General features: G+C 39.1%; 1 protein-coding gene across 7 annotated transcripts in view; it reads right to left on the reverse strand.

Moving 5' to 3' along the window:
- Window positions 1-24,300, reverse strand: part of rnf19b (ring finger protein 19B) — a 119,119-nt gene that overhangs the window by 11,051 nt on the left and 83,768 nt on the right. For 6 of the 7 annotated variants that reach the window (XM_052036611.1, XM_052036610.1, XM_052036609.1 and 3 more), the window contains 4 exons: window positions 21,880-22,331; window positions 12,717-13,018; window positions 2,598-2,803; window positions 2,073-2,217 (listed from right to left, as the gene is read on the reverse strand). In XM_052036611.1, coding sequence (XP_051892571.1) covers window positions 2,073-2,217; window positions 2,598-2,803; window positions 12,717-13,018; window positions 21,880-22,116 — 890 coding nt within the window. In that variant the 5' untranslated portion in view covers window positions 22,117-22,331. Of the gene's footprint in view, window positions 1-2,072; window positions 2,218-2,597; window positions 2,804-12,716; window positions 13,019-21,879; window positions 22,332-22,436; window positions 22,699-24,300 lie in introns of those variants that run through there. The other variant, XM_052036608.1, reaches the window with a different exon arrangement.

The following is a 24,300-nucleotide window of genomic DNA, read 5'->3' on the forward strand; positions in this document are numbered from 1 at the left end:
AGAGTTACAGGCCTAATGCAGGCAATGAGATTTCTGTAGGTAGGTATCACCGTCGGCATGGACGATTTGGGCCAAAGGGGCTTGTTTCTGTTCTGTACACTGATACTTCAGAATTATTAAATGATTTAAAGGGTTGAAAGATGAAGACTTGCATAACCAGTGGTGTCCCACAGGGATCAGCGTGGGTTCTTTATTGTTCATCATCTATATTAACGATTTGGAAGAGAACACATGTGGCATGATTAGCAAGTTTGCAAATGACAGCAAAATTGGTGGTGTAATGGGCAGTGAAGAAGGTTGCCCAAGGTTACAACAGGATCTAGATCAACTGGGAAAGTGAGAAAAGGAATGACAGATAGTATTTAACCCAGACAAGTACAAAGTAATGCACTTTGGCAAGTTAAACCAGGGCAGGACATACACAGCGAATGACAGGACCCTGGGTATTGTTACTGAATAGTGAGACGTTGGGGTACAAATACATAATTCCCTGAAAATAATGGCACAGGTAGACAGGGTGGTGAAGGTGGCATATGGTATGCTTGTCGTCATCAGATAAGGCATTGAGCAGAGTTGGGACATCATGTTACTGTTGTACAAAACATTGGTTAGACTGCTGGAGTACTGTGTGCAGTTCTGGTCGCCATGCTATAGGATGGATGTGATTAAGCTAGTGAGGGTGCAGAGAAGATTCACAAGAATGTTGCCAGGACTGGAGGGCATGAGTTAAAAGGAGAGAGAGAGACTGGATAGGTTGGCACTTACCTGGAGCGAAGGAGGCAGAGGGGTGACCTTATAAAGGTTTATAAAATTATGAGGAGCAGAGAAGGTACTTAGTCACAGTCTTTTTCCCAGGGTAGGGGAGTCTAAAACCAGAAGGCATAGGTTTAAGGTGAAAGGGGAAGGGTTTAAAGGGGACCTGAGGGGTAGGTTTTCCCACACAGAGGGTGGTGGGTATATGGAATGAGCAGCCAGAGGTGGTGGTAAAGGCAGATTTAAAAGACATGGATTGGAAAGATTTAGAAGGATATGAGATAAAAGCAGGCAGATTGGATTTGCTCACCAGGTATCTTGATTGGCCTGGATGAGTTTGGCCAAAGAGCTTGTTTCCATGCTGTATAACTATGAATCTATGAATAAACTTAGTATTACCCTCAGTTTAGGTTGATGGGTGATCTTACCGAAGAACTTAAAATTATGTAAGAGTTCTACTGGTGAAAAGAGAGAAATGACTTATTCTGGTAAGAGAATCTGGAAAGAGGGGGCCTAAACATAAAAGTAGAACTAAGCTATTTGGAGTGAAGTCAGGAAGTGTCTCTTCAGACCATTGACACCCAGAGACCTCTTTGCACAGGGGGCAGGGACATCCAGAACCCTCCCAGGAAAGGCTATACGTCCTGGGACTCAACAAAACTGCATGACTGAAAGCAGTAGATTTTTGTTAAGTCAAGTTATCAAGAATTGGGGATCAACAGCCAGTGAATAGTGGAGCTGTGATCAATTTCAATATCAGATCAGGCTTGTGGTTAACCCATGTTGGTACAAATCTCAATGGGCTTCAACAGTAATTGGTTGATCATGGTTAATCATGAAGTACAATGGGAATCTCTAAAGATGCAAGAGGTGACATATCACCACATTTTAACCACAGTCTTTAGTACATTTTATATGGGGTGACGTGCAGTACATAGTTTCTACTGAACTATCCTCCCATACTGCATTTTTCCAAAGAAACAACCCTGTTTTAACGGAGGAAAGTTGTCATTTCTGTTATTGTTGCCTCCTTTTGTTTATATATAGAAACAGAGTAAACTGACTTCTGTTATTCAATGTCTCATTTGCCAAGATGCCAGACATATACTCAACCCCCAACTTGCTGGTAGAGACACTGTCATAAAGAGACATTCTGAATATTATGTAAAACAGAGAATATATTGACAATACAGTCAGCCACTGGAGGAAATGCAGGGCTTATGTCTGACATCATAGTAAGCATTCTGAATAAATACAACTACTTAGAAATAAAAATCAACTTCTCAACACATCTTTAAGCAATCCTGACTGACTCCTACCTGAGGTAATGAAGGTCAGAGATCTCCTTCATACACAGCCAGCAGAACTCACAGCCACATACAGCACATGTCATGTGATTGCAGCTTCCATCGTTCATCTTAATGATGTAGGCTTCACATCGTGGACATGGCTTGATTTCATCACCTGATGAAAAAGTTTAATTGAAAAGAATATTTGTGCTCTGAATAGATAACCAAATCCATTTAAAAAGGTTAAAAGACATGAAATACCAACGTTATTATACAATCTATGTATTGAGTTTCAAAATGGAGATTAGGACTAGGTTCCTTGATGATGTTGCGGTTGGGAGAGTGGAGACTGACAAGTCAACCACAGCTCATGCACACTCAGAATACTGGGTATTCTGTGAAATGATGTGAATTTAGATTATAAAAAGTTAATTTTTTCAAATATTGAAGCACATCAGTTTATCAAAACACAAAAACATGGACATACACACGGACGTTGGCTAATTGGTACATTAAGCTGCAGGAATCTGACTGCAGAAATGCTCTCAAACATACCATTGCCCGATTCCTGGCCATAGTTCAGTACTGTTGTTTGCTTTGTGCGAATCTGGAGACTTTGAGCTCGCTGTTGACGAGCATTGTCACAGGTCTGATTCGGGTGCCAGAGTTGTTTGCAATGATAACAGAACTCAGTGCCACAGCCATCCCGCCCACAGGAGATCTTTGGGCAGCATGCACATCCATAAGCGATCACAGCATACCTGGAAAACACAGCAATTTATTCCACTGAAGATGTAGGTAGTCAATCAGCAACCAGCCTCTTCTTAGTTTGGTCTTTTTTGTACACAAGAACATATGAAACAGAAGGAGTAGGCCATTTGGACCCATGTGCCTGCTCTGCCATTCAATAAGAACTTTTATCTCAGTGCCACTTTCCTGCATTCCCTCCACATTCCTTGATTAATTTCCTTACTACCTAAAGATCCACTGATCCTGGTCACGAATATCCTCAGCAACTCCACAGCTCTCTTGGGTTAGAATTCCAAAGATTCACTACCCTCTGGGTGAAGACACGGTTCCTTATTTCTGTCCCAAATGGCTGATCCCTTATTCTGAGATCAGTTCTAGATCTAAATCTAGATCCTGGTTTACACACACCAGTCAGAAGCAGCTTCACCTCCATCATATTAAGCTGCACGGGAATTTTGTATATTTTAATTAGGTCACCTCTCATTTCCTTAAACACTAGGGAACAAAAGCTTTGATTGTTTAATCTCTTCTCATAAAACAACCCGGCCATCCAAAGAATTAAGAGCAACAACATGCTGGAGGAACTCAGCGGGTCAAGCAGCATCTGTGGGAGGGATTGGAACTATCGACATTTTGGGTTGAAACCCTCCATGGTGCAGAGTTTCAACCTGAAGCATCAACAATTCCTTTCCCGCCACCCCACCCACAGACGCTGCTCGACCTGTGGAGTTCCTCCTGCAGATTGTTTGTTGTTTCAGATTCCATCATCTGCTGTCTCTTGTGTCTCCAAAGAATTAATCTCATGAACCCTTGTTGCACTCCCTCTATGGCAAGTATATTCTTCCTTAGATGGGGAGATTAGATCTGAACACAATATTCTAGATGAGATCTCATCAGGGCTCTTTATAATTGCAGTAAGGTGCCTCTACTCTTGTTCTCATATTATGACCAACCTTCCTTCCTAATTTCCTGCTGCACCCATGCGTTAAGGTTCAGTGATTTGTACATAATGACACCCAAATCCCACTGAACAACAAAACCTTTCATCGTTCACTATTTAAAAATACCCTGCATTTCTATTTTTTCCCCCCTGTCCAAGTGCATGATCTTACATTTTTCCACATTCCATCTGTCAGATCCGTGCCCATTCACAGTCTGTCTGGAGACCCTTGTGCTCTGCACAGTCCACACAACCTACCAGCTTTGTAACATTGGGTACAGTAGTTATGGTGATGGTGTTGTAGTTACATTATCAGACTAGTAATCCAGAGACCTGGAAAAACAATTCATATCCCACCTTGGCAGCTGTGGAATTTAAATTCAGTCAACAATCTCCAATTTTAAAAACAGACCAGTCATTAGTAATAATACCAGAAAACTCCCAGTTAAAAAAAAACACCTAGTTCACTAATATCTTTCAAGGAAGAAAATCTGGACAATATGTGACTCCTGACCCACCAATGTGTTTGATTCTCAAATTCCCTCTGAAACAATGACATCAACTGCTCAATTATACCATTAACACCACATTGCAAACAGAGAAAGGACAGGAGTAGGTGGACCAGACAGCACTGACCTAGGCACTGAACTTGTGCACAGCATAAATCGCTTCCAGCCCAGTTGATCTCACAAAGTTCTCCTCACAGACATCTGGGGACTTGTGTCTAAGTTGGGAGAGCTATGCCACAGACAAATCAAGCAACAGTCTGACAACATCCTACTCACAGAATAATATCTTGCAGACAATGTGCCAGTCTTCTTGCCCAAGGCCTGGGTACATCCCACCTCACCAACAGGACAGACCAACCAGAGGAAGCAGCACAGCAGTATACAGGAAGGAAGGAGTATCCTTGGGAGTCTTCATCATCGACTCCATAGCCATTAAGTCTCAAGGCTCAGGTCAGGAAACCTCCTCTCGACTATTACTAACTGTCGTGCCTTATCTTATGAATCAGTGTTCCACCACGTTGGACAATACTTGGAAGGAGCACTGAAAGTAGCAAGGGCAAAGTGGTCTATCTGCAAGAGTAGCTTGGTCCCACCAGCACTGACTGAATTAGCAGAGTCCTGAAGGACAGTGCTGCCAGATTAGGTCTGCGACAGGGAGCAAGATAAACATTACGAAGGATTAACTCACTTCACCTCATTCTCACCTGTGGAAAATGCATCCGTCCATGAGAATGTTGGCAAGACAGCCAATTGCAATCGTGTGGAGACAGAGTACTGTCTTTATATTTAAGATGCTCACCTTTGCTCCAATTCATTTATACAAATACAAGGGATTTTTTTTTTAATTGCATGTCTTAAATACTGCCAAATAAACTTTCTTGCACTGAAAATTTAATATTGCAAAAAGTGGCATCCCAATGTTTCAGTTTATTGTTGGAAATTTAAAAATAATGAAAGGTTTTATAAATCTTTTAAATTTCTCTCTCAGTCAGTCCCTTCTTTATTTCCACTTCTGTCCATGATTTAACAATTGAAATTAATTTTCTAATTTATACATTCTGGATTGAACTCAGCATCTCTCACTGAAGGCTGGTTGAGGATATACACTGCTGCTTACCCTACTCATATATGCGACAGATACCCTATAGGAGATGTGCTGCTAAGGTTCTCTGAACAATGCAAACTGTTGCTCAGCAGTTGATGAACATTCTGTGGGCTGACGCAAATACCATGCGCTTGACCTCAACATCCCGTCAGGGGCTTTGCTGGAAACTGAAATTCAAACAAAGTTGTTCGCAAGTTATGTTCAGAATGAGGCGGTCATCTTGTATTCTGGAAAAAAATGTCTCCCAATTCATGGATTTCAATAATATTTAAAAATCATCCTGGGGTAGACAAAGTGCTGAATGCTCTTTGTGAAGAGTTTACTGACACACATCCCGGATGTGTCTTTTCCTGGTGTAACCCAGCTCTCCATCTCTGTGGCCAGAATTTTGCTTGAAGGGGTATTCTGATCTACCTCTCCGTATCATTTACTGTTCGATACTTTTCTGGGTTTTATTTTTGATCTTCACCAAGAGAAAGTTTAGCAATTATTTTGTAAATACATACATACAAACTACACTAAGTTCATTCAGTCACTGTATTTTAAATATTTAGATTCTGGGCCTGATTTTATGTCAACTGTAATCTGAACAAAGGTGTAACATTTCATCTGGGCAATTCAAGCATTTTGGAATTTTAATTATTTTAATACTGAATTGGTTTGATGTGCATTGCTAATGATATTAAATCACTGTTTGCATGACTAAATTTCAATGGCAATATACATCAAACCTATTCAATCACAACTAGGGCAGCTACCTACTGAATAAATACTACAAGAAACCAAACATCAATTCCTATTAAATAAATCTTTGTGGGATGTGACCTAGACAGGGATGACTCAAATTTAGGCATCAGTTCAGTGCCTGGAAAAATAAATGCTCCTTAGGAACCAGTTAGGTTTTCACATTCAAGTGAATCGAGCTTAAAATAAATATCAGTTCTGATTCATGACTCAGTTTTCATGATTCATTCTACTTCGATTTTGATAAACGTAGAATGTCAAATAATCAGTACACACCTATTTCTACTGCTTTTTGAAAAACAAAATACAAAGCCAACCTAATTGTTTGCCTGTCTTTTAGGTGATTCCAACTGATATATCCAATTGAACAAAATGTCTGAAAATAACTTACAATAAATATACCAGAAAATGTAGCAAACTGAACTCTTTTCCTAACATATTGGGATAGATTTAGATTATTTCTAAAGTATTGATTTTATTTGCATCATCTGAAGGTACTTACATAATCCAACATAAATTAATTCAATGAGCTGGAAGTTACTGGAAAAATTACTAAACATACAGTCATTAATTTACAAACTAACCAATTAATTCAGAGACATGCTGGGTTGAATCTTCAAGCCTGTTTGATTTAGACAGTTCTAATTTAGACCTTGCATCTCAACTGCTGCCGTCCCACAACTTTTAAGAACTCACTGGATTTCACAAGATCACAAGACAAGTTGCATATTAACTGTACATTAAATTCACCCAAAGTAAACTCTTAATAAAATTGTAACTGTTAACACAGTGCCAAAGACTCAAGACCAGAAAAGAAACAATTTAAATTGTTCTGTCCCATTCCTATAAATTGCTAGCAATTTTAAAGTTTTTAAACTGCATTTTATCTAACTTTTCCTTTCTATTTCTTTTTCCCTAATTTTTTCCCCGATCCTTTTCATTTTGCATTTCTTATTTGAAATATCTTCTCTAATTCTCCCACCTCAGTCATTCTGTTTATTTCTCAATCCTTAAATCTCATCACGTTAGATACTCTGTTGGTCCCTCTGTCACTTCAAGATGCCAGATGCTCTCTGCATTTGCAGCATTGTTGTCAGTTCACACATTCAACAAGTCAGGCCACTAATTTGTTTCAACCCGAATGGTGCATGTCTAACTAATGGTGCATTTCCTCCAGCAAGATCAAGGCTCAATGTACTTTCTTTGAAAGTATTATTAATCCCCTTCAACCAAAGTTAGCAATCTGTCTCAATTAGCATATCTGATGATTGCAACAAGCTGATGTGTGACATATTTCTGACACATTTCATTAAAATCCAAATAGATTTCAAACCCAGATTCATAGTTTCCAAAAGTAAATGCCCTGCAGAGTTTATCACTCAGGATGTGGCATACCCAGAGTAAAAAGGACCCCCCCCCCCCCCATAGTCTTAACAAGGTGTTATCCATGTAAAAACAAAACTATCATTTAATACAGCCATTTGGTATCATCCAAAGTCATCAGAATCAAAACCTGTGGCCCTTTAAAAATTATGTTTGAAAAGAAATTGGAAGCTGTGTTCTTCACATAGGTCTCTTGCTGTAAATTAGTGAAGTTTTGAGATTCTTTATAATTACCCCTGCCTTAATAGTGCCTAGTTTCTAGTTGGGCACCACTGTAGATTTTTTGAAAACACTTATAGCTTTCTCAGCCACTTCTCCCCAGTTATTATCATATTGCCAGTGTTTCTTTGTGCAGGAGAAAAATATATCAGTTAACACTAAAGAATTAACAGAGGTGACCTTTCCAGACACACATCTTGGTTTTATGCAGCACACAGGATTTGCTGTACTCCAGTCACTGTTGTGATTCCTGTCCTCTGCACTACTGTAATGGAGGACACACTTGGAATGTTTGTCTGCATCTAAATACTGTAAAATGCTTTTGTGTAAGCTGTTTGTGAAAATGAAATAAGGCACTCATCAATTTTAAATCAATTTCATGGATTAACCACCCAACAAAAGCTATTAGCTTGAACAATTTAGTGTATTTTTAACCAATAACATCTATTTACCATATTCAAGCAGTAATGGAAGTATTGACAGGCAAAGGAAATACAAGGATCCATCTATTATAAATTCTACCAGTTTGCAGCATACATCAATATACAGTGATTGACTAATAACTGCAATCAATTTCCATCATTCATATCCAAACAGGACAAATGGGAAACCCCAGCTCTGGCAAACTTTGAAAACAATATACTCAAAGTCACCAGTTTCTCCCAAGCAATGTCATTTTTCAATTTACTCTTACATTGTATCCCAAATATTATTTGTCTCAAAGAAATGTAATTAATACTTTCTGCTTCTACATATTCCTCGGGAAACCTGTTCCATACATAGATCTCACACCCACCGTAATCCATAATAGCGCAGGGGTGGGGGGGGGGGGGGGATTGGTGGTGGGGAGAGAAATTTATACAGTTTAAACATGAACTCATCTCCCCATTTAAATAGAAGTGGGCAGGTTTAAATGACAAAGGGACTGACATAATTAATGAGGCTCTGAATCCTGGTTCTCAGGAAACCCAGCAGTTCATGGAAGAAAAGCATTGCTGAATGGTTTTCTTTCCCAACGTTGCTGGCAGTGGCTAGGAGGGGCAGGGTTGCTTCCCACCTCCACCGACTCTCAGTATATAAGCAAACCTGTCATTCGTCCCAGCAATCTGACCCTCCTGCCCCTAAACACAGCAATCTGACCCCCCCCCCCACCCCTACACATAGCAATCTGTTCCCCTCCATGATCCTAGATCTTCTCTGCTACCACCCCATCACAAGTATTTCCCCTCCATATCTTCCTCCTCTTAAATGTGTTTAAACTATGTGCTTCAATCACTCCCTGTGACAGCGAGTTCCACATTCTCAACTCTTTGGCTACGGAAAATTCTTCTGAATTCCCTACTGGATTACTTCATAACTATCCTACATTGATGGCACTTAATCTCTTTGTTTGGCTATACAGTTCTCCCCAGCTGAGATTTCCCCCTATGATTTGATTTAAAGAAAACACCATTGTAACTTTAGGGTTTCTGACTTTAATCCTGGTTTTAAAGCAAAGACGAATCATGATTGTACCTAAATGGATTCAAAGTTGAACAGCTTACCTCAGGATCACAATCATGTGATCATTGGCTGGATCTCCAAAGCTGCATTGCAGTCAAATCTAAAATAGTATTTGCAAGCCCACAAGAGGTGGTGGAACAGGGAACCTAAAGCTGCCTTGGTACAAGTCGGTCAAAGCAAAAGATACCTTTTCAAATCAGTACAACTGATACAGTTGAAAATCTTTGATTAAACTATTACTAGAGTTATAGAGTCAGAGTCATAGGGCATGGAAAGAGGCCCTTCTGCCCACTGATCAAGCATTTGCTTATGTTAACCCTATATTATGTTCCCACATTTCCAACAACTCTCAGCAGATTGTGCCACTCACCTACACCCTAGGGGCAATTTACAGTTGCCAATTGACATAAAAACCTGTACATCTTTGGGATGTGAGCAGAAACCACAGCTCCTGAAAGAAACCCATGTGGTCACAGGAAGAATGTGCAAATTCCACACAGACAACACTGGAGAACAGGATTGAACCTGGGTCTCAGGAGATGCAAGGCAGCAGATCTATGAACTGCATCCCTGTGTCCTGCATTATACTTTGTACTGAGCATGGATCTGTACACAACAGCATCAATAAACTGCCCACACATTTTTTTTTAAGCTGTGCCTATTTTATCTATTTATTTATTAGTCACATGTACATCGAAACACACAGTGAAATACGTCTTTTTGCGTTACTAAGAATGTGCTGGGGGCAGCCCGCAAGTGTCGCCACTCTTCTGGCGCTAACATAGCGTGCCCACAGCTCCTAACCTGTATGTCTTTGGAATGTGGGAGGAAACCGGAGCACCCGGAAGAAACCCATGCAAACACGGGCAGAACGTACAAACTCCTTACAGGCAGCAGCGGGAATGAACCCAGGTCACTGGCGCTGTAATAGCATTACGCTAACCGCTATGCTACTGTGCCGCCCTTTTAATTAATTTAAAATGTACTTAAATATTTTCTAACTAACATTATATGGTACAGTTGTATCCCATTTATAAGAAATTCAAATCAGATACAAGCATGCTCTTTGTTCAAAGTAAAACACTGATATTCTCTGTCACTATATCATGATTATAGCTAAAAAGGTTTATCTGTTGCAATTTGTTGTAAAGAACAAATTCAGTTGCAGATAAAGGACATATTGCACACAGTCTTTACTAAGTTCTTCAACAGGAGCCATCTACTCTTCTCCTGCTACTCCCTCCCTTATTTTTACCAATTTCCTCTTAATGATGTCACAGAATTTATGACATGAATTGCTTATGGCAAAGCTGATGATCATCCAGAAACATATGGAAATAAAGCCTACATTCCTCCTTTGTTTTCTCATGATGATCCCAAGTTAAGGTTCCTTGTTACTGATTCACCAGCGGAGTAAAGCAACGTTACATTTTTACACCCCACCCCCCCCAACAGAGATTTTCACGATTTTGGAAATCAGCTTTCAGATCCCACTGCCTCTCATCTCCCTAACCCCTCACTGTAACTGTTCCTAGTTACAGTAAGAAAAGTTCCAATTTTTCAAAACCTTGTTGCTCATTTTTGGTATCAGGTTAGTGAATCTGCACGCCCATCTTTTCATGGCAACTATGAGCACAGGACCAGCAGTAGGCCTTCTCAGGTGCTATAGTGTCACAGCAGTTAGTGCTGCTGCCCCACAGCTCCAGCTTTGATCTTCGTGGGGTTTGCACATTCTCTCTGTGACTGTTTGGGTTCCATTCAGGTGCTCCTGTTTCCTCCCACATCCCGAAGGTGTGCTGATATGTTAACTGGTCATGTAGACACCCAGTAGTGTGGGTTAATGGCAAAAAGAATTAAAGGGGTGCTCGTGGACATGTGCAAGAGAGAATAAGTTGTGAGGATGCAGAGAAAGAAGCAGAGGGAGCACAGGTCAAATGGGACAGCTCCCCTGGGAGCTGGCATGGACTTGTGAGCTTTCTATGTCATTTTAAGATTTAGCCCCGTGTCCTTGTTCTGTCATTCAGTGAGGTCATGGCTATTCTGTGACTTAATTCCATAAATTCACCTTTAGCCTATATCACCCAAGGTTAACAAAAAGCTCAAATTTAAAATTAACTACTGAGCTGGCATCAACTGACTTCTGAAGAAGTGTTCCAAACTTTTGCTTTCCATGCACCAACACTTCCAAATTTTCCTCTGAAATACCTAGACCTAATCTTTAGACTATCAATGGAAGTAGTTTCTTTTTATTATCCTATTAGTTCTCCCTAAATATTTTGAAAACCATGGATTTATCCCATTCTTGTTCTGATAAAGCCCATCTTAATGCTATAGTCCCATCTTGTTCAAGTACCTGTGTTAGTGTGGAATGGAAACTAACATTTTCTCTCTACTCCTCAGCCACGTGTACGCATCCATAGTCCGCTTGCTCTTATTCCAATTTGCACATAGCTCAGGTAATAATCAAGAGATCATAACCCTTGAAGACCTTTTCTATAAGTTAGATCCTAGTATGCTCTGCACAGGATTATTTGTTGATTCTTTCCAATGTTGCTGGTTTCAACATTGGATAGAAGAACTGCATTCTCACTCTCAAGTATACTTTCAAGGCAGTCTGACGTGACCCCAAGTAGGAAACAAAGAATATTTACAAAGAACACTATCTGTTGCCCCTAATTATCGAATCCACTACCCCCCCCCCAACACCACCACCCCTGTAACCCCTACACTTCAATTTCCCTCCTTATTCTCATTCCAAGGACTAATCACTAAGGACCCTCACCATCCGGGACATGCTTTCTTCTCGTTACTACCATCAAGGAAGAGGTACAGGAGCCTGAAGTCCCACACTCAACAACTTAGGAACAATTTCTTCCCCTCTGCCATCAGATTTCTGAATGGTCCATGAGCAGTACTTTGTTATTCCTTTATTTGCACTACCTATTTTATAATTTATAGTAATTTTATGTCTTTGCACTGCACTGCTGCTGTTGCTAAACAATAAATGTCATAATATACAAGTCAATGATAATAAATCTGATTTTGATTCTCCTCCTCCAAATTGCACCCTGACCTGATGTGTCATAGTCAGCATTATGTCTGTCATTCTGACAGTCTTTATGCTCATCTGCACAGGTAGCAAGTATACAGGTCCTGTTGGATAAATTCAGTTTCTGTGGATACTCATAATCTTGCTCACTTAGTTCACCTTATTCCAAACACCATCAATCTCACCAGCTCCATTCTGACACTGCACCTCAACCTGAAACAATTGAGGATGCAAGCAAACAGTTCAGCCACCATGTATTTTAGTTCATCCTCTTTGCAACCCCATTCAATGACTCTGAGATAGAAGCATTCAAAATGGCAACTACAACTATTGCAGTTGTGTTGCAAGGGAGAGCTTGCTGTTAATAAACAGATTGTAGTCCAAATCCAGGACCTACTTTGGTAGAGCAATAGGAGCAAGATTGCACTGTCAATTATATATTACAAGATTCTTAAAAAAAAAATCTACATACCCACAGTCTGGTGCAGGACACCATCGACAGTCAGGGTCTGAAGCCAAGTATCGACGTAACATGAACTCTTCATACTTCTCCATCAGTGCCTGGTCATTCAGTATCATTCGAATATCATGTGGATTCAACCGTTCTGAGCATTCAGGGCAACTAATGTTCACGCGACTTTCAGTAATTTCAATCCGCAGGTACTGGCGCAAACAGTCAAGGCAGGAACGGTGATGACATGTCATAATTTTGGGCACATTCTCGAATGGGTGGCGCACCAAGCAGAGAGGACATTCTAGAAAACCAGACGATGCCTTGAAGAAAAATAATAAACTATTGGATTAAGGTTAAAATTGTTTCTGTTAACTATTTTCTCTGATGCCTTAATTGGTAAATAGTCTGGTCAGAGTGGAATTGAGCCAATAGAGTACAATGATTCTAGAATTAAAGCTATTTCAGTGTGGCAACATTTAAAACACTATAATTGTTAACCATGCAGCTGGCATAGGGAGGCGAAATATACTTGGACAAGTTTTCTCTACACAATTAGGATACTAGTGATGCATGCCACAAATGTGAAGTTTGGCAAATATCAGACATCAAGCCGGGCTATGGCATGCTCTGCTCGCATGGCAGAGCAAGCCTATCAACTCATCCATCCACGCTTACACACTAAGAAAGGCCATTTAAAACGATGCATTGATGTTAGGTGGCACTTAAGACTTGATACTCCGTTCGCAAACACCACCTTTAGGAAAGGAGAGAAACACATAACAACAGCAAATCTGCAAACCTTTAAAAACAAAAACCTTTCAAGAATTTCTTAGCCTCATCTAAAATGCAAATGAGCAGACTTGAATACAGCCAACTCATTCCTTTTCAATTTGCATGAATGGAGGGTAACTAAAATTCAGAGAGTGTTTACCTGAAAACTATTAAATGAAGGAGTCTATCAATAAGGCTAGTTAATACAACTGTACAGGAACTACGTGCAATGCTTCCAGACATTTATGGTCAAGTTATAACTAAGTTTAGGTACCATCAAGACCAACATAGCTGACCTCAAATTCAGAAAATACTTCCTCACCCTGGTGGTGGTACCAAACAGGGTCAAGCAGGTGCTACATAAAAGGAAAATGCAGGGAAATTGACAGAGCTTTCCAACAGTATCCTGTATAAACCCTATATGCAATTCTATTTTACATAAAATACGATCAACAGTTTTGAACTGCTCAGATTGGATGCCCATACACTGTCATAACATACAGTATTCTTTTTCATCATTATTAACTTCCTTTGTTATAACACAAAATTTTGATCTATTAGGAATTATTGATAATTACTTTTTAAAATACTGGGCATCAAGAAACAATGTTGAGATTCACCTTGTACATTCATCTACTTGGGAGATACTAGTTTTTGTTTCATTCCCCATTAATTCTTATGATCATAATTCACAGTCAATATTATTAGCAGGTCTGATACAGTGATTCATTCGCATTGAACTGTTTCCAATTCAGCAGCGTTAACTCATAATCACATGCGCAATTATTTCTCATCTTTGTACTTTTCACCTTTACTGAAGCTTTCCAGAATCTGCTCCAAAAGCAATCGTCAGTAGATAGTTAATTCATGTTGGCTTCTGTCTTTCAATGATACCTCTCCTGTTTTGTATGTGCACAAGCACAGATCTGAAAGATTGTCACTAGCTCCATTCAACATGTTTTAAAGAGGTTTCCTCACATTATCTCTTACCTCCAAAAAGCCTCCTGCCACATTCCCACCTGATTGGATGGTTGACCAAATTCCACAGTACCTAAAGGCATTTGCTGTCAATCAAATTGAGATCATGACAAATTATATAATCTTCTTATCAAACAAAATAGGGGCAAAATTAGACCGATTGCTTAAGTCAACTGTAGTACAATACTTTCTTAAAAGACTGTTACTTTTAAAAAAAACCTCAGGATTGTCGATGGCACAAGTGGAAGCTTAACTCCTGACAACATTTGAGTAGCTTTGAACTAATTGCAAATAGCAGTCAACTCCAATTTAACTCAAAAATCACTTAAGCTATGTTAAGCTATGTATTGAAATGAAGCAGATTTATCCTTTACAATACATAGTCTTTTGGAACCTCCATATTTATTTTCTGCCAAAAATGATTTTCAGTGGCTGAGGGGTCTAAGGGGGGTGGGAAATATTTTAAAATCATTAAACACACAAAACTAGCACCTCACAAGCAAATGAACAACATTTCCTAGATGTGAACTTCTTGTATCCCCTTGTTCGGATTAGTAAACTTTTTGGTATTATATCCAGGCCAATGAGTCAGAGAAGACAATGATCCTGTGGGACCATTTTTAATTAATTTTGATCTTAAGTTCTGAAAACTAACTTCAACAGCTTTCATTTTCCATTGGCTCAATTACAACCAGTAACATCATCCTCACCTTCGCCACAAGCTCCGTTCCCTTGCCTGTTTACTTCCATCCCATCAACTCTTTGGGTAGTTTGCAACCTTGGTGCCATTCGTCGAGCTGAGCTTTACCTCATGTATCCAAGGCACTATCATGAATGCCTACTTTCATATCTGGTCCTCTACTTCTGCTACTGCTGAAAACCTGAGACATGTCTTTGATCACACCATACTTGACTACTCATTAAAAACTGAGATTGGGGGCTCATTAACAGAGATGTTTAACATCCATGACATTGATATACTCGAGTAATGTCACAATGAGGGTAGAAATAGACCAAATGCTGTGGCTAAGGGATTCTAGAGTAGTGGTTCCCATCCTTTCTGAAAGCCCACTTGTTCACACACTGCAAAACACTCTCTTACCATGAATGCCCAATGATCTCATGGACAACTCCTCTAAAGGAGTCAAGGTTCTCCCAAGAATTGACAATAGTCCTACAGCTGGGAGATTTAATGTGTCAAATACATAGAAGGTGATCTTTACTTTTTAAACTTCCCGACTACATTATTGCATTTGTATCAAAGCCTCACAGGAAGAAAACAGAGGGAATTTGCACTCCAGGTTAGGAACTACTGTACTAGAATGAAAAGGTAGGGATGTAAGGTCATGTAAATGATACAAAACTACACAACTGACCACTGATGTCAAAGAGAAGTCATCAATATTTAAGAATGGAAATTCAAGAAAAAGAACTATTTAAGGGAAAAAGGGCAATATTTAAGAAACAGGGTTAAAGGGGATGTAGCAGGTACACGAGACCAGGATTGCTGCTTATACAAAGAAATTTAACACAGGTTGATTTGAAAGTCTGTGTAATAATTTCCATGTAATCACATAACACCCAGCCCCTCTTTGGTTTCCCATCCTTCACTTCCAGAAGCTTCACTGTGCAGCTATTATTCCTCCTGATCATTCCAATCCTCCAGCCCTTTGTTCACTGACCTTCCTTTGCTCCATCATTGGTAGACTTCATTGCTTCAGCCTCATTTTCAGTGGCAACCTCCCCACATTGTTTCACCTTTAAAATCTTCCACAAATCCATATCACCGATAAAACTTTCAGTACCCTCTTCTAACTAGTCTTTCTCAGAGTGGAGTTTGTTTTCTTACTGTGGCATGTGCACTGGGTGTGAAAGTGCCTTTATATCAAATGTATTATATCAAAGCTAGTTGTTGGAGATGTATACTTCAGTGCTTTAGTTAATAAAAGTTATTGGACTTCTAAGAACACAACCTCCCAGAAATGCTACCTCATTGATTATTTTGAGCTTACTATTAGGGAAAATTATGCTGGCAGATGGTTGAGCTAAACCTAACATTTCCAACAAAAAAAAGCACATTAATCCTTGTCCAGTGCATTTCAAAAGATAAAGGAAGCTGTTAAGATCTGGCAAAACACGAACTATGGAGGAACTCAGCGGGTCAAGCAGCATCTGTGGAGCAATCCTGATGCAGGATCTTGACACAAAGTGTCGACCATCCCTCTACAGATGCTTCTTGACCCACTGAGCTCCTCCAGCAGTTTGTTTTGTGCTCCAGATTACAACATCTGTAGTCTCTCCTGTCTCGCTGTCGAGACTGAAATGCATTTAACCTGGAATTTGAACCCACTGGGAAAGTGTCCTCTAAGTATACATTTCTAAAAAAGCTAAATACTTACATTTATTTAAATGTTATCATTAAGTTTTGCTTCAAAGCCATGAACTATTTCTCCAGGCTGTACTTTTGACCTGTACTTAGTTTTCAATTTGATAGTAACGAGCATGTGTGTCATCTGAATTGAGGCTTATGATCCACCAGTTCCATTGTATTCAACTTGATATCTTAATCTAAGATTTTAAAAGATAATAAACTGAATATTATTCTTTCTTCAATATCGTAGACAAAATATCGAGTTGAAACTGCAAAAGGAAAAATGAATGTAATTGTGTGGGCACAGCTATCTTTCTTAATGGAATGTTCAGTTTGTTTTTGATACATTTGATAAAGACTACAGAGGAAGGGCTCACAGGTTCCAGGGCATAATTAGTCTTCTTTACTTGCACACTGTTTTGATTACATAGTATTCCATGTGAAACAGCAAAACATCTTTGTTGTGCACAAAGTTTGGATTTGAACTGTACTGGGAAACTAGCCAAAGGTGTATGGCTACAGTGATGTAACCACCACACCTGCTTCAAGTTCAGCACCAAAGTGTTGAGTGTTCACAAGCAAGCCAAACAACTTTCAAAAGTTTAACTTAGATCTAACCATAAAACAAACACAAGTGTGTCACTGAGTTAATCTTCCAAAATAATTGGAACTTCAGGTGTTACTTCCTCAAAGGGGAGTGAAGAAATCCTTTATGACTGGACTTTATTATGCCTTCAAAAGGCTGAAGCCATGTTTAAAAACAAGGTTAACCAATGCCAGCTTGTTAATACCCAGCATTCCTGCAATGACCTACTCATTAAATTTTATGCCAATCCCATTCACTTAACACTCAACATCAGCAATCTCTGATAAATTGGGAAGGATGAGGATACATTTAAAAAAAACAAGTAGCAGTAATGTCCGAAATCTTTTTAAAAAAAGATTTTTAAAGACCCATTCAGTTTGAGCAGGAAAATGTTCCTGTAATTCACAAATTTGCAAAGATTTTCTTGTCTGTATTCCATAAATGAATTACAAGGCTGGATCACCTGCTGCTTTTGTACCTTTATTATTTTTTGCAAAGAAAGCTCTCAAAATGTTAAACTCTGTATAATCATCTCACATCGCTGCAAACAGGTAACAAATACATATGCGATTTTCCTATAAACCACTGCAGGCTGAGTTACCTGGTACGTGTTTTCTTGCTAATTGCTGAGCGTTTTATATTGTGTTTCTTTCTCAAATTATGGGCAATGTCTCTAGCTTCCTTTGCCTGTTTGACTTACTGATGTCATATCCCAGTCTTACCAAAGGGAGAAAATCAGGAATGTAAGTAATCAAATGAAATTCCATTCAAAAGGTTGGTCATCAATCATCATCCTGAAACACCAGATACCAAAAGGTTTATTTGTAATGAAATCAACCAAGTGCCCTCAGTGGGACTTGGCTTAATAAATGGCACAGGTACATATCATGGGTATAATAGACATTTTTAGTCCCCTCAGCAGATAAACAATGCACAACCTGGAAAGTTTTAAGGGAATGGAAGAAAATGACAATACTGTTTTTCAATCATCATGGAATCTGCCAGAACCATTAACCTAAATCAATCTGCCAATAAACAAACGTTCTTAAAGTGGCAGGGAATGGAAAGAGCAAAAGGTAGGTGGTGTTAAAAGGACTGAGAGCACAGCAGAGAGAAGTGCTAACTACCACATGGAAAGAGTGCAAGGCAAGAACAGCAACAGAAACATATAGGAATGACTACAAACAGTCTGCCTGCTGTTCAGCAAATTGCACATTTGTGGTGTGGAGTTTAAAAAAACAATAACTTCAAGCTGTTCTAAGGGCTGGGTAGCAACATACTGTTGGTGTGGTGTATTTAAAGAAAAAATGATCTTTCCAAATAATAAAACATAAAAAAATAGAAATTCAAGCTTTAAACACTATGGAATTTACTAAATTTGTAATCCTGAGCAATTTATTATGACTTTATATTTAAAGAACTGAATTAAGTACACTTCAAAGGTTCTGTTTTAGCCTGTGGCAAGAATGCACCAGAACTAAAGACTAGATTCAGTGATCTTCATTATTTGTTGACAATTTTGAGATTGTAGCTGCTTCCTTGCCATCTCCAGCATTGGTTGCTTAATCCCCATGGGTACAATTATTGTGTTCTCAAACCTTAGCAAAACAAAAATTGATGAATAGGAATTAAAAGCAGTTCAAAATATTGACTCTAGATTGAGGAGCACATAGATCCCAATTCACTTTCCTTTTCTCTGCACTGTCCCAGTTCCTGGTTTCTTGCTCTGTATTGCTCCTGGTAACTCAGAGATCAAAAAGTCATTGCTCAGTTAATCCCAGGAGCAATTCCATGCACAGACAAGTTTGTGGTTTGGTTCTCTGATCTATAGCACACTGAAGGGAAGCTATTGGGTCCCTAACTGACAGACAACTGCAAGGTAGATTCAGTTGTGAAGTCTTATTGTACAGTTTCAGCCATAGTAGATTTATGTAATCATTTATACAAATTTTTATTGCCACTCTAATTCAGTTAATAACAATCCTCTCTGAATTGTTGGTTCAAGTCCCATTCTAGGAACTTGAACATCCCTCTACACCATCAGTAGTATCTAGAGGAGGCGCTGCCTCAAGAAGGCAACATCCAAAGATTCCCACCACCCAGGCCATGCCATCTTCTCGCAGCTACCATCAGGCAGGAGGTACAGAAGCCTCAAGTCCCACACCACCAGGTTCAAGAAAAGCTACTTCCCTTCAACCATTTGGTTCTTGAACTAATTGACACAACCATAATCACTACAGTTTAGCAACACTATGACTACTTTGATCACTTTGTGCTAAAATGGACTGTTTTTCTGTTCTAAGTGTGTTCCCTCTTGTAAAAATTGAGTATAATTTATGTTTAATTTATGTTTTTCTTGTGAATGCTGCTAATATGATGCTACATGCTTATGATGCTGCTGCAAGTAAGTTTTTCATTACACTGTGCCTACATGTACTTCTGCTAATGACAATAAACTCAACTCTGACATTTTACATGCAGCAGTGAAGGACCATTGGAATTTTGGAGGTGCTGTCTTTTGGATCTGCTTTCTAAAGTGTGCATACAAGATGTTATAACACTACTTCAAAAAAGAACAACAACATTTATTCTTGTCCTGACAATTGCTAAGCACTCAATCAAAATCATTAAAACAGATAAACTGGTCATTATCATTTTACAGTTTGCATATATAAAATATGCAAGATGGCTGGTATGTTTTCTACAGCCAATGTAATCCATAAAACAGGTCTGGTCCCATATAATTTTGGTATCTGGATCATGGATAGGTGGAATGGCAGAGAGAAGTAAAAAAGGATGGAGAGGTGGAGGGGGAGTGAGGGGAGCAAGGCAGGGAGAGAGAAAAAGAGGGGCTCGAGAAGGAAGAGACAGACAGACACAGAGTAAGGAGAAAATATCACAGAAAATGAGGAGGAGAAAAAAAGAATAATAGATTAATCGAGATCTTAAACAAGAATTCACTATCCATTTTTGACTTGACAACAAAAAGACTGATTTGGAATAATTTTCTAAAAATAGATAAAACATTGTGGGATTTTACAAATCACTCATCGTAAATAGAATTTAAGCACAATTAGTCAACTGTTTTATCTATAAATGGACACATCCATGGAACATGGTCCATAAGGCACATTGAAATCCCAAATGGAAAACCAGTGTTTACATTATTCACTGTAATTAAGCGTTTCAGCTTTAAAAACAATGTGGACTCTGGAAATTATCTAAATGGTGTTTTTAGGATTATTAATGGAACTGACAAAATTGATCCAACTTTAAAACAATTCAAATATCAAGAAATTACAACTGAAAAGGTTAAGAGAAAGGAAGAACATAAATGTTAACTGATTGGCCTGTAAAGCAGGCTGTATAAGCGGTCAAGGGGCTCCGATGTGCTTATGGAAACAACAAAAGGAGGGGATGGAGGTGATGTGTGCGAAACTGTGTTAATGGCTTTTTCTTCTATTCCTAACAAAAATGCTAATATAAGGCATTCACACATGAAAAGTACATCTCTCGAGAGGATTTATAGCCTGCCATGAAATTATGGTTGTCTTGTGTGATGAGACACTATCTGCAGGATCACTATTTTCTGTGGAACTACCATGATGAAGATTTTGTGAAAAGACTTTCAAAAGATTTGTTTAACGTACAATTGAGTTAACATAAATCTTAAACACGTAACGGCATCATGACAAAAGGTCACTTTGTCTTTAGATTTGCCAAACACATTTTCACAAAGCCAATACTCCTTTGAAAAGCACTTGTTAGAATGACTTGCTTTTTCTTTAAAAATAGTAAGAATTGAGCTCGAACAAATCTAGATTTATGGGAGAGTCATAATGACTGCTGCCAAGCTTTGACAACAGGACAGTGCACCCAGTTCTGGAGTCTGGAGTCAGAGCCAGTTCAGAATATTCACCTTATTCTCCAATTTCAATATATCAAAAGGTGGCAGAAATATATTTTGACAACAGTTAAAATCTAGCATGGTGCTGTAAACCTTGCTAAATAGTGGTGTACCAAGCTCCTATTGAGTATATCACAGCTGTCATTTATCCTGGAAATGCAATTTTCCTTAACAGGCTAACAGAATCATATGATGGTCTTAAGCCTTTTGCATTTGCTTTCTGGTCATTACTTTGTTATGATCATCAGGAAAAGAGGGGGAGGGTGGGTATTTAGTAAAGGGTACTTTAGATTTATACCAGACACTGCATCAGTGTAACATAAAACCACAACACAAACATGTTGATGGTGTTTGTGTTAGATACGTGCAATCATTAGTTATTTCACTGCATGCTATTACAACACCAGAAAGTTAGACCAATGCAACAATGATTTGAAGTTTCTAATTCCCACATTATTTTCTGGTTTGATCACAGCTTTTGAATAGCACTAATAACAAACTGGCAAATGAAAAGGTGCAGTAACACGACCAAACGTCTGTCTACATTTAATGGTAATTAGATTCCAACCTTCTTTGCTGAATCTGAAGATGTCAAGGTTGTCCTACTGTCAGACACGTGTAGTTTTTTTTCGGTCTCTGCCACTTCTACATGGATGCTCTCGATGCTGGAGACAGACACTTCCTGCTTCTGTTTTCCTTTGGATTTGCCATGAAACATGCTATGGAAAGGAATCCTCCTTCTTTTTGTAGGACACTTGGGATTTGGGGATGCATTAGCCGGAGAACGGGGAGGATCAGAACGCATTGTCTGTTCCTTCGCAGCGGTTCAAAATGTTTTCTCCTGGGTCTCTTTCTAACGCAGCTTTAGTCAACACAGACAATGATAGTGGACAGTCTTAGGCAGTCGAGGTGTAATACAACACAGCTGGATGCAAAGAATACCTCCAGAAAGCTCCCCTCTGTCTATCCCGTTCAGCAGTTGTTGTATCTGGAGTCATCTCTCTCTCCCCCCGGTCGAGGCTGCAACATGAAACAAGAGGAAATGAGCGAGTCAGTTTTCACTCAGGTTTGTGAGTTGTGTCATCATACAATCTTGACAGAGCATGCTCAAGAAAAGTGCCTCACCTACTGCTCTTAACCCGAGTTTAACAACGTGTGGGTTAGGAAGTGCGTCATGGTCAATAATTCGTTCATTTCAGACTCTCTTTTGCACTCATCTGGTGGTTGATAACACTGCAGACAGCCAGCAGCCTTGCTTTGATCAAATGATATTTAACGCCTGATCAGCCCACTTGTGTTTGGGAAAAGATCTCATTTACAGTTTCAAGGTTTCGACGTCGCACAGATGTTTGACTTTCATTTTGGCTTGTTTGTCGATGAATCATTTTAACCCTTAGACAACCAAAAGTGTTGTAACCGGGAAGGGCAGATTTAATCAGATGAACTGTGAGATAAAATCTAGGAAACTATCAGGTTTCACCTTTTAGATTTATTTAAATACACATTTCGTTATGAGGATTATATTCCTGCTGTGGTCTCATTTTAGAACTATATTTAGCATTTCCTTCACAGTTCCAGACCCCCCATCTTCCTCAGAGATTGCTCATCCTGTCCGAGCCCGAGTGCAATTTTCACATCACCTGAGCCCAGCAAAGATTAGAAACAGGTGCATGGAACTCCAGTACACGCCACTAAAAAAAACTATGCTTTTTATTTCTTTGTACAGATTTTTAAACATGTAATATTCAGTGTTCATATTTTAGAAAACATTAAAAAACTGATTTCACAAATGTCATAGTGTGAACCAATATTGAATATGAAATTGTAAGGAAGAAATTTGTCTTGGAGCCACATGTGCTAAACCTAGTAGCAGATATACACACCCATCCCCCAAGCTCACAGAATGAGATGGCTGCTCATATCTGGATTAACCAATTGCCAGAGTGCATTTTCTAACTGCACCATTTATGAACAGGACGTGGGTTTTCCTTGCAACCTACCACACATACTGAGACCATGACCTCTGCTGATGTCACTGAAGGGGAGATACTGTGCAGAAGCACGGAGGGAAATCAGATGGTGAGCATTGCACATCTCAAGTTTACAACACAATCATCTCCCTGCCAGTGGGGAAAGATCAGGACTGTTTAAATTGGTCAGTAATAGAGCAAGATTTTTTTTAATCTAACATAAGGTAGCAGTGCTGAAACAGTCCTTTGTAAACCTCCAGGCAAAAGTCAAACAGCAAGTGAACAGAAATAAGCACAGACAGCAACAAATAAAACAACAGGATTAAAAGGGCCAATGTGAGAGGTCAATAACAAGCGGATATAGATTCATGTTAATTGTCAGAAGGATTGGATGGGAGTTGTAGAAATTTTTTCTCATCCAAAGGACAATGTGGTCTGGAGTTTTCTGCCTGAATAGGTTGGTGGGAGCAGAAACTCTGTGCATTTGAAAAGAAACTCTGAACATTTGAAGAACTATAACCAACAAAGCTGTGAACTGAGAGTTGAGAAATGGGATTAAATTATATAGATCCAGTTTTTGCCTAAACGCTAATGCTCCTCTTCTGTGCTGGAATTTTCTATGATTGTGTGAACAGAGTTACTTTAGCTTTGTGGGTGAGATTGCAAAATTTATCTTAATTCTTGGAGCCTAGTTCAGATACCCTTGGTGCAGCAGAATGTACTCGAATACATTAGCTGGAAGAATGAAGTTAAAACAAAATCAAGTGAACCAAATTGTCACTTGTGATGTGTTATCTCCTTAAAACAAGCACAGGTGAATCAGAGATGAGTTAATGGTACAGTAATATTATTGTGATATGGATTGGCTTTCTGGAGGTTAAGAGCTCAAAGCTTATCAGAGTAAGTTGAATTGTTGGTGGGTATAAACTTGCACCCCTCAGATCAGGTCAGTTTACCACAGTCAGATATGCCAACTTTTAATTTCTTTTCAAGTAGCCCGTGAAAGAATCTAGTGTAGC

Source organism: Pristis pectinata, chromosome 22 (assembly GCF_009764475.1).
Source record: "Pristis pectinata isolate sPriPec2 chromosome 22, sPriPec2.1.pri, whole genome shotgun sequence".
Lineage (NCBI taxonomy): Eukaryota > Metazoa > Chordata > Chondrichthyes > Rhinopristiformes > Pristidae > Pristis > Pristis pectinata.